General features: G+C 39.1%; 1 protein-coding gene across 2 annotated transcripts in view; it reads right to left on the bottom strand.

Annotated features, from left to right (window-relative positions):
* abca2 (ATP-binding cassette, sub-family A (ABC1), member 2) overlaps positions 1–9831 on the bottom strand; it is a 181553-nt gene extending 171722 nt beyond the window's left edge. For both annotated transcript variants that reach the window (XM_084358809.1, XM_084358810.1), the window contains exon 1: positions 9384–9831. In XM_084358809.1, the coding sequence (XP_084214935.1) occupies positions 9384–9449 (66 nt within the window). In that variant the 5' untranslated portion in view covers positions 9450–9831. The remainder of the gene's footprint in view (positions 1–9383) is intronic.
* Positions 9832–12374: the final 2543 nt, after the last annotated feature.

Genomic DNA, 12374 nt, shown 5'->3' with positions numbered 1-12374 from the left:
GGTTCCCTGTATATATAATTTTTAATTGAGATTATCCCTGTGCATTTCTGTACGCTTCTATGTTTTATCCTGTTTTTGTACTCTCAATGTTTTGTTGTCAGATCTGGGGATTTGTTTATTTTCCGATACATTTTCAAAATACATTAATATAACCATGACTATAACTATATAACACTAAAAACAACACTACAATTTGTCAGAAATCACAAATTTTATCGGGGATCCACTGAACTTTCCTGGGACCCACTCAAAATGACCACCTGTGGGTCCCCGGACTCACAATATCAAAAACCTAGCAGTGAGCTTTAAAGGTGTAAATAAGCTTTTGCTAAGCATTTTAATCGTCTCCTGGCTGGTGCAGCTCATTTAAACTACTTTACATATTGCTGCAGAGTTTAATCTATAACTATGCATCATATCTTATCCTCTGGTCATATTTTGTGTTTCACAAATCTTTATCTGCACAGTAGATAAAGGTAAAAAAAAAACTATAATAATTCCCTCTCAAATGCACATAATAAGTGGCCAAAATCTTTCATGATATTTCATAAGAAAATTCATATTTACTTTATCAGGCCACGATGCTTCTCTTATTTATGTGTGAGCTTGTCTGTGTCAGTACTGATCAACACATGTGATTGATGCTATCTCAGCCAAGTGCTGACTAGACCATTCTACTCTGATCATCAATCCTACAGACAGCTTTAGTGAGGCCAAACCAGGGCAGCATGATTACAAATCTATAGAAATGACGCAGCTGTTACTATTATTATTATTGCAGAGGCTCCCCAATGCAGCTCTCATGACTCCTCTGAGTTTGATGTCTGAAGGTAGATGGGCTAAAAATAGCAGTGCCCCACCCCCACCCCACACACACAGACACAAACCCTTACACACACCAACCCCTCGATCAGGACACCAGCAAAGGCATGAGGTGGTGATAAAATTGCGGCTGCCTCAGGACAGATCCAGCTACGGCTTTCAAAACGAGCACAAACATCACTAAAATAAACCAGCTGACAGGCATTAGGATTTCTGATGGCTAATAATAGACCCTGTAAGGATTAAAGGCTTCACAATATGCATACTCAGATGGCATGGTTGTGGAGGTCGGTCAGCACGTTAGATTGTACCACACATCTGGAGACTGGCATTTCAACATCTCAGCAGATTTGCCTGCCTGATTTTTTCTGAATGATTGACTGAAATTGAAGATGATGGCAATGAAATAGTAATGCCTTGTTTCCACATACATATGTGTACGGAGGCAAGTCACAGAAAGTTCCTTCAATTCAGTTGCTTATGTTGATTGTCAAGTGAGTTTGTATAATCAAAAAGATCTAGTTTATAGTTCTAACACATTATGAATCTGAGCAATGTTATTCTGCTAAAATATGGTTATACAGTTGTCCCCCCAGAGGAAGCCTTTCCCACTGTGTTACCTTTACTTTATAATATAATTTTTCTTTATACCCCATTTGACCACAATATGCTCTGTAATGGCAGAGTGGCGCTATCCATAATTCGGCTGGTTGACTCCACAGGAAACGGATGTATGTAGTCTAACGCTATGTTATTATGACTGCTTTGGCTAATATTTAACTGTAACAGCTCTTTTGTGAACATAGTTAAATGAATTAAAGATGTGTAACGTTAAGTTACTGTTTGTACTTGCATAAGACTATAAGTGAAACATACAGTCTGATGTATATGTTTACACCCAGCTCAAAGGCAGTGTGGAGATTGTTATTAATTAGCCGTGGCAGAGTGTAACTTTAACCAGTGGTTCAGGTATACGGTATATAACTACTTATTTTTCAGTCGACATTGCGTATACCCACTTATAAATCCCTGCTGATGCGCATCTTCATTACATTGTTTGAGGGAACTATAGGTAACTGCATACTTGTGGACGCAACCGTCACTCATGCTAATGTAGCTCCTCAGGGATTTAAGCTGTTATTTTTATAATTTTGACAATCTAATCTGTGACAACACATTAGTTAAGGTTGTAAGGACTATGGCTGGTGGTAGCTGTTGTTGATTTTGTTCAAATACGCCAAATTGTAATTTAATCGGTTATTTTTCTTCAGATGATGGGGCTGAACTAGCTAATATGTGCTAATGGCAGTTGCAACTTGTTGCCATAGCAACGATAAACATAACATAGCGTTATGGGCTGATGGAATGTGAATACTGTAGAGTTCAGAATCAGGCTATACAATACTATGACCGTTGCCATACATTATTGTCAATTTTTTTTTTATTTATTTACGTCGTTTTTATAGTAAGGTCATTTGAATGTCTATAAGTCGGTCCTACATGTTTTGTAAATGCAATTTTAAGGTTATCAATATCCATATTATCCATTTTCCTAAGCTGCTGACACAGTTGCAGTGTTACTGTACAGAGGCTCTTGCTCTCAGTGTCACAATGCACCTTGTGAGGGCCTGAGACCTGTTGGACGATGGCCCATTAAGTGAACAAAAAGGTCAACTGTAATGCTAATCAGGTGTTGTACTGTAAGATAAGCAGCAGATATTTGTGTACACACTGTTGATCTTGAAACCACAATATCCCCAGACTCCCTTGAAAAATTACGCAATTTTGTGAGTAAGTAATTATTTTGGCTTTATTTATATAGCACCTTTAAAACTAAGTTTACCAACAGTCAAGCCACACAGAAGGAAGTCTAGTCTATGGTGAGTTAAAACAAGAAGGCAGAACACAAAATGTAAAATCACAAACTCAAGATGAGTTATTACAAGTAAAAGGAATAAAAGTGATAAAACAGGCAAAATCGCAGAAAAGGAAGAGAGAGGGAGAAGAAAGAAAATAAGTAACAATAAAAATAGATAATTTAAAGAAGTAAATACAAAAATAGAAATAAATAAAAGAATATTATATAAAAACGCCATTAACGATGATTAGAAGGCAACATCCCATCAAGGAACAGAAATTAGGGACAATAAATGGATAATAATAAGAAAATAAAAGCAGTAAAGGACAGTAAGAAGTAAGGAAAAAGACATCACAAGGGAGGAATTATAAACAAATACAGATCTTGTGTACACAAATGTGATACCCGTGTTTATTTCAAACTGAACTCTAGCCATTGCTACAGAATGTTGTCATTTCATATTTTTCTTGAACATCTCTGTGCGTTGTTTATACACTCATCGCATACAGAACGAGCGAGCTCTCACAGAGACCGGTGCATGTCCGCTGGGCTGGACAGCAGCTGCAGCTGGCAGCTGGCAGCTCTGGTGGTCGCACTGTTAAGCTTTACTAGGCTACATTATAATTGCTTATTTGTTACTAGTGAATATAATTTTAGATGCTGCTTACTGTTTATAGCCTATACTATTTACAACACCAAGATCTAGTTTGTAGGCTTTCAAAATAAAGGTTTGTCCAGCGGCAGCTTGGCATGCAGCCGATGCATGATTACACATTATGTGCAATAAACTAACCCTAACTTTAACAAACTAATACCCACCAGGATTTTGATTCTCAAAGACAGTAAGCTGCTAATTAATGCGCTCCAACACATGCTTTGATATGGACTGAGTCAATGAGGAAATAAAAAAGTGTGTCTGGTTCCAGTGGGAGGAGAGAGAAGCTCTGGGCCCTTATGTGTTCACTGTAGTCTGGACTGTTCACATGTGCCATCTGGTGGATGTTGGTGTGCACTGCAGCTAATCCAAAATCAGCTGGATAAAATAAAAGTCCCCCCTCCTTTTCTGCCACTTTGCAGCACCTTTAATGGCGCGGCAATGGCGTCCTCTGAAAGGAGGGACATCTGTACATTATATACAGATTTATCAGTCCGATGTGAAATACAGTCAGATTTATTAGTCCGATGTGAAATATAGTCAGATCTTCTTGACAGTTTGATATGAAGTTTGATATCGCCCTCCAGTTCTACCACTGTTGTATCCCTCTATAATGTCACCCATGGCTAAACAGGTCATTTGTATCCATCTGTAAAGAAATGCATTTCTTTGCATTGGACATTAGGAGCATTATGCTTAGGTTTATCTAGGATCTAGGATCTATGGACACCAGTCACATATGTATGTAAAAATGAGGCTTAAATGAATGCTTTTCTAGTCTTATCAACCACTCAAAGCGCTTTACAACACAAGTAAGCATTCACCCATTCACACACACATTCATACAGTGGTCATCAGGAGCGACAACCATTCATACACACTCACACATCGATGGAAAAGCCACTAGTAGCAATTTTGGGTTCAGTATCTTGCCCAAGGACACTTTGACATGTAGACTGTGGGGAATCGAACCACTGACCCTCCAATTGGTGGGCGAATGCTCTACCTCCTGAACCACAGCTGCTAACTTTTTTTTAAATTTCAAACCAGAGGCATGGCTGAGAAACTGATTCACTTTGGAGTTTTTCCAGAGCTTTCAACTGCATCTTGCAGACCTTCTTATCTGTGCTATCTCCATGACAACTACACCAATTCAATCAGCCAAGGAAGCTCTGAAAGTAGTTGAAAGCACAGAAAAATCTAGTAAGTGGGTATTCCTTGACGCAGGATATATATACGTTAGGGGTGCAACGACTCGTCGACAGATAGTCGACAGCAAAATTAGTCAATGACTAATTTAGTAGTCGACTAGTCGTTAGTGACGTCATGTGTGTATCCCACGGCATGCAATGCCACGCTAAACAATGTTTCACCATAGCCAATTGAACTAGCTTAGAGTGTGACATCTCACTTTTCCCAACTCTTTGATGCACTGACAGCACATGCGCACTTGTGACCGGGAACATGAGCAACATGGAAGCCGCTAAGGCGACGCCAACGCAAAATAAAAGGTCCAACGTTTGGGAAAATTTCATCCTGGACACAACAAAGAAAATGGTCACACGCACAATTTGTAAGATGAAACTTGCGCACCATGGAGCCACCTCAGCAATGCATGAGCATTTGAAGAGGAAACACATTTTAGAAGACTCAGACGCACCTAAGATAGTTAGCTCACATGCTTGTAGCTAGCCTATTACTGTATGTGCAGACGGAATTGTCTTGGCATTAAGCCAAGGCAACAATAGTCTATATTATTTGTGTGAAGGATCATGACAGTTTAAAGAGTAATGTTGTCATTTTGTCTGACAATTTCATAATAAAATTTATGCAGCATAAAGAAGAGTACAGGAACCATAGATGGCTTTTCGCAGAAAAAGCAGACGTGTACTCCGCAACAAACAACTGCTCACACCGAGTCAATCCTAAACATGATGGTCAAAGACATGAGGCCACTTTCCATGGTTGACGGGAAAGGATTTCAACAAATGACTCACCAGTTCAACCCTGAATATACACTGCCATCCATCCAGAACCCATTTCACCCACTTGATGGAGAAGAAATATGAGACAACCTTTACAAACATAAGTGATCTCTCTGTCTCTCTGTCTCCCTCTCTCTGTCTCTCTCTCTCTCACACACACAGATATTTGTTGCAATAGAATGTAAAGATTGACTTAAGATAGATTAAATCAAACAATGTAAATAAACACACTATAATGTAAAAGTATTTTTTATCATGACAAATCATAAATAAATTATATCAAGAATTCTGATAAACAAGTAATTTAATTCTGATTAAATCATAAAATGACCACAATAATGTAAATAAACTAGTGGTGGGACTCGATTAAAAAAATCAATCTAATTAATTTGAGGCATTGTAGTTAAATAATCTCAGTTAATCGCATATCAATATTTTACACGTGAAGCAACATTTTTCAATTTAAATGGATTTTGGTATACGACTGAATCAATGAATAGACACATAAATGAGCTTAAACAACAAAATCTTGTTTTTTTTCCCATCACTGAGTGTTAACATAAAGTGCAATATGAATGAAGAATATTATGATTGCATTGTTCACAAGGCACAAACCAGTGCATTTGTTAATTTGTCAGTCTGTCATCTTGTCGAGTGTGGACACTGCCTGCTCGAACTAGGAGCGTTATCTGTGCTAGCTGCAACATGTTTGGCACTGAGGTGGTAGCGAAGGCTGGAAGTGCTCCGGTGATAGGCAAATTCTTTCTTGCACAATTTGCACACAACTGTGCTTTTATCCAGGTTTCCACCTGGCAGTTTTTTAAAACTAAAATTTACGCCCACCGAACCCAGCAATGACTTCTCATCGGTTTCTATTTTTCGTGTTGTGTCCTGTGCATCAGTATTACGGGTTTGCCGGGAACTCATGCAATGAGCAACGTTCCGCGCTGTTTGGAGTGCAGAAATAAATTGCGATTAAATGCGTTATTTTTTTTGTCGCGTTATTTTTTCTGTAATTAATTAATCGTAATTAACGCGATAAAGTCCCAGCCCTAAAATAAACATTAAAACATGTTAAAACAGGTTTGTTAAATGTTTACCATATACACTGTGTGGGTTTTTATGCTACTAATTGGTAACTAAAATCACCTCTGATGTCTTCAAAGGTAAAGGAAATCATAGAAGAGGTCAACAGCCACCTCACACTGACAGCTGATATGTGGACCAGCCATGCCACAGACGAATATCTAGGAGTGTCTTGCCATTTCATCACTGAAGATTGGCAAATGAAGACTTTAAACCTCGCCACCATGCCTCTAGAGGAGAGACATACTGCTTCAAACATCAAGGCATGGATAGAGGAGGTTATACAAAATTTTGACATCATGCCTTCCAAAATAAAAGCAGTAGTGCATGACAATGGGTCCAACATAGTGGCAGCAATGCAAATGCTGGAAGAATAACATGGTTGGCTCTCTGTCCGCTGTGCTGGGCACACTCTCCAGCTCATAGTTAACAATGCTCTTAAAGAGCCCAGCATCAGTAGAGCTGTAGGTGCTGCAAGAAGCTTCGACGAACACTTCAAGAGGAGTGAACTGGCCAATACAAAACTGAAGTTAAAACAGCAGCAGATGAACACAGCTGAGTACAAGCTGTTCCAGGATGTCATTACAAGATGGAACACTACATACTAAATGGTGGAAAGACTCCTGGAACAGCGCTGGCCAGTCACTGCAACCCTGTCTGATCCAGAGGTAACTCCCAGGGGCAAACACTACTTTGATATGAAGCCAGATCAGTGGGTGCTGCTTAAAGAGCTGGTGTAAGGGTTGCAGCCTTTTGAATGTGCTACAGTTTTCCTCAGTGGACAAGAGTATGCAACTGCTTCATGTCTTCCTCAGATAAAGGAGAGATGGGGGAGTCTGAACAACATCTCAGGAGAGAAAGACACCCCACTTGTTCTTGCAGCTGCCATGGACCCAAGGTTCAGAAAGCTGAAACTTATATCAGCTGAAGATGGCACAAGGGTAAAATGTATGATTGAAGTCCTTGCTATCAAAGAAGCCAAGGGGACTGAGATACATGACTGTGACTCCACACAACAGCAGAGGAAAGCCAATGTTCCAGCAGAAAAATCAGCACTTGATAGCCTTCTTCTCTCTGACTCAGACAGTTTGAGTGAGCAGGACACAAACACCCAGGAGGACCAAAAGATCCAAATGATCACAAATGAAGTTACTTCGCAGAGCCAGCAACACCCAAAACAGGAGACCCTCTCAGATGGTGGAAGGAAGATGAGGGTCGGAAGGAAGAAGCTAGCAAGGTCTCTTTTGTGCATTCCTGCAACATCCACCCCAGCAGAGCCAACCTTCTCTACAGCTGGGAATATCTGCTCTCAGAAGAGAGCAAGCCTCACTCGAGGCCACTTGGAGATGCTGACTCTCCTCAGTATGAATAAACTGTGATTGGCCTGTTGCTTCATTATGTTGCATCTTGCAACTCTTGAGTCTTTCAACCAGAGAATGTTTGTTTAACAAACTTTGTTATGCATGCTCATTGTGATGCACAAAATGCACTTTTGTTAAAGGAAATAAAGTTTATTTTATTGCTGCTGCCACTTAAATAAATATAATAAATAAGAGTCATTGTTTTTTGTGCAATTCATAGTCTGACTAGTCAACTAACAAAATAGTTGTTAGTTGCAGCCCTAATATACGTGTATATATATACATATATCAGAGGTGGGAATTGTGGAGTCATCAAGTCATCTCCATGCCACGTATTTGTTCTGTTCATGCACTAAACCAGCTGAGTCCGATCAGCACAGCTCTTCAGCCAGGAAGGTGAGCTAATTAGTGAATGCACCTGGTTCAGTGACTGAGCAGAACAAATACATGGCATGGAGATGACTTGATGACTCCACAATTCCCACCTCTGACATGTATACATATATATATACATATACACATATACATATGTGTGTATGTATATATATATATATATATATATATATATATATATATATATATATATATATATATACACAAGTACAAGTATTTTAAAAGTTGTTTGCTTGTCATCTGGCCACCAGACCTGATGAAGCATGAATTCAGGCTTTTAACAGGACGGCATTATGATGTTGTTAAATCGGCGTCCTTCTGATCCATTTATTGCAGTCAGATCACTGAGTAATCTCTTCGTTTTGGGTTCATACTGATGTAGTTCGCGGTTATTTGCGTTACTCGCGTCTACTTGCGTTACTCGCGCAAGTAGACGCGATTAAAAATGTGTAACCCCACAATCAAACTTGCGCTAGTAATGCAACGCAAATATTTTCTTCGTGTTTGGTCTGAACATGGCATTAGAAGTCCACAAATGTGTGGAACTGCAATACTGAATTACGACTGTAAGCGATTTAAGATGCTGTCACATTATAAAAACTATATATTCTTTACCTATCAGATAATATATTCTACAGTGATAACAACAAAAAAAGTCTGCACGTCTTCAGTTTGTCCTAACAAATATTAGACATACGCGTGTGGAGTAGATATTTGATGAGATGAGCAGTCTAGCCTGAGGTTGCGGTTGGTATGAATGATTTGATTAGATGTTGTAATCCTGTGGTTACACAATCAGTCAGGCTGCTGTTTTGCTGCTTGTGGTTATGATGGAATACAAACCTGATTACCTGAAGACGACACGTCGAGCTTATGTTCAACATTAAACATGAGCTGATCGAACAACTGTTGTTTATCCACCAACAACAACCTGTTTGACGGTGTGGACAGAGAGACAGAGAGCAGCAACACCCCGGACATCATCATCATCATCATCATCATCATCATGCTCCTTATTAAGCTCACTGCAGTATTATTGTATCGTCTGCCGGTAACATTAGCAGACAGACAGGTGCTGCCGCTGGAATCAGCCCCAGAATGACGACAAGCGGAGCAGACTGAACCGACGCCCGTCTGCTCCTCAACCAGCACCGAGCGAACACGGCTCACTTCACTATCATTTCACATACTGTCCTGTCAACACACGGCTCGCCTCGTCTTACCGGTCCCCTCCTCTTCAGAGAGATGTTCTTCCACAGCAGGAGGTGGAGCTGGTGCAGGAATCCCATTTTGCCTCCCACTTCTGCTTCACTGTGTCCTAAATGTACCAAATTAGCATCCCGCCGGTGGCCTGTGACTGCATTTAAACAACCGGGGGATTTCTATCCCGTTCCCAGGCATCCCATCCGAGCTTGTCACGGTACACAAATGTGTCGGCCTCAGCTGATATGGGGGAATATTCTGATGATCTAGTCAGTGTGTTGGTCGCTTATCTGCCGGTGACTGTCGCTAAAAGTCGTAGCGGGACTGTCGGTGCTCCGTGTGTCATCCTCCGTGTGACGGTGAGCAGCGGCTGGCCTCTGCCGCGGAGTCCGCTCAGCTTCAGGTGCACCGATGTGAGCCGGAGCAGGAAACAAGTAGAGACGGGCTGATGTCAAGAGAGACACACTGATGCAAACACACACTTCCGGCCAGGCCTTTAAAAACAAAGGCCCTCCTACCTCAGAGGGTACATTTACAGGAAGCTGCTGTAGGAAGCTGAGTGAGTGAATGGGCAGGAGTCAGTCCAAGTTCTCCTGATGAAGATTTTTCTGATCCTGTTATTTGTATTTTTCAACTTTGAATTATTTCTAATTTAGTTTAGTTTATTTCGGTCATTTCCCAATTTATAGAAAAACAAATCAAACAAACAAACAAAAACAAATAAATAAGACTGAAAAGTTCCTTAGCTCATTACACCTACCCTTTTAACATGAATTATATTTTGTCAGCTGCCTTTAAATTATACAGAACAATAAAAGAATATAACAGCGACTAAGAATATACACATTTTTAAATAAATTAAAAAAAAAAACTCATTGTATGTACACTCATTCACACTTCTGTTTTATATTTGTTAATCATCTTGTGTTTACATTTTTTTTTTTTCATCTATTGTGTGTATTACAATCTTTCTCAATCATTCCACAAATTTACTCCATAAACTGAGACACATCTTTGTTTTACATTAGTTCTGGTCTCTTTTTTTGTGAATATACAGTTCCCTCTCAGTTCATATTTACATTTTCTTATTTGGAACAACCTCTGGATACAGTCTGGCAACATGTTTTTGTATACTTTGTATATCAGTGATGCTATTTTGAGATCTACAACTTCACTGAATTTGAGTGCCTGTAAATTTGTGAATAATTTGTTTGTTAGTTGGTGTTAATCAGCTCTGTTTATGATTTTGATTGCTCTCTTCTGAAGCAAGACAATATGATTTATAATCCTTTAAATCCATTGCAGTAAAAGTAGTTTAAACAGGACTATATTTTTTATTTCACTTTCATTTTATTATTGCTCTGGTTTGATATGTTTGAAGTGTTTTGTAAGCAGGCTTTGGGAGTAACAGAATACGTGTAGCGGGATTGCATGATCAGGATACAGAAAAAGGTAACTGGATTCCAGCAACACTACAGAAGAAAAGATGTATTTACGTTACAGATACATTCAATAAAAATGGAGGATGAGCAATTTGAACTAAAGGATGATATACTAGTGTGTAACCATGCACATGTGTACACATGACAATACAACACACGAGTTTCACACAACATCACTCTGGTCTGAAGTGAAACCAAATACAAGTAATTGAGATTGAGATTACATTTTTATTCTCTCGTCTGTATTTGCATGTTTGATATTGAAGTAATCCAAATGTAAGGAAAGTAATTAAGTTACATTACTTTCATATTGTGATACTTGGATTATGTCACTGACTACATTTCTTGATAGGTAATTAGTAACTGTATCGAAATTCATTTTTAAAGTAATCCTCCCAACCCTGTAGCCTGTGTGGGCTGGACACCTTTTGTGTATGAAGAAAAACATATAACATTAAACATATGTGGTTACCTGACATACACTACATGACCTCAAGTATGTGGACAAAGGACTTGGAGAATAGTGTATTTAAAGTCTTTGTTAAGGTATACGTTCTGTACTGAAGCGAAAAAACATCTCATAACTTCATAGGGCTTTACAGCAAACAAAATGTAACTCATTGTGTGTAAAACAACAATGGGGAAAGGAAGTAAACCTAAAACAGAAGATGAACGGGAGAAATTATATGAGCTAGAATGGAAAACTTCAAGTTGAACTTATGGAGAGAGTTTTGTTGGAAAAACTTCATTAGATACTTTATCACTCTGCTTCAAAAGAGTGATCATACCAAATCCTCCAGCTGCTGGAGACAGTAGTGTGGGTTCTCTGAGGCAAAGCATCATCATGTATTCTGGGTCTGCTCAGTATTGATTCCTTTCTGGCTGGAGGTTCATAAAGTTTTGCAAAAAGTTTTCCTCGAGACATTCCATTCAAACTAGAGACCATGTATTTGGACACCCTGCTATTAGAAAATGTTTCCTCTAATGTTAGATAATTGTTCATATTTGAAGTGTCGCTGGCAGAAAAGGCCATAACTAGAAAGTGGTTAAAACTGGATACACCTACAGTGGAGGGTTGGGTTGACATTACTAATACAGTGCAAAGTATTCACAGCGCTTCCCTTTTTCTACATTTTGTTATGTTAAAGTCTTATTCCAAAATGGATTAAATTCATTATTTTCCTCAAAATTCTTTAAACAATACCCCAGAATGACAACGTGAAAGAAGTTTGTTTGAAATCTTTGCAAATTTATTAAAAATAAAAAACAAAAAAATCACATGTACATAAGTATTCACAGCCTTTGCCATGACACTCAAAATTGAGCTCAGGTGCATCCTGTTACCACTGATCATCCTTGAGATGTTTCTACAACCTGATTGGAGTCCACCTGTGGTAAATTCAGTAGATTGGACGTGATTTGGAAAGGCACACACCTGTCTATATAAGGTCCCACAGTTGACAGTGCATGTCAGAGCACAAACCAAGCCATGAAGTCCAAGGAATTGTCTGTAGACCCAATGAAGGTCCCAATGAGCACAGTGGCCTCCATCATCTGTAAATGTAAGAA

The sequence above is a fragment of the Pagrus pagrus genome, assembly GCF_965226575.1.
Source record: "Pagrus pagrus genome assembly, chromosome: 8".
Taxonomy (NCBI): domain Eukaryota; kingdom Metazoa; phylum Chordata; class Actinopteri; order Spariformes; family Sparidae; genus Pagrus; species Pagrus pagrus.
The sequence above is the reverse complement of the archived record's forward strand: the minus strand, read 5'-3'. Positions and strand labels throughout refer to the sequence as shown.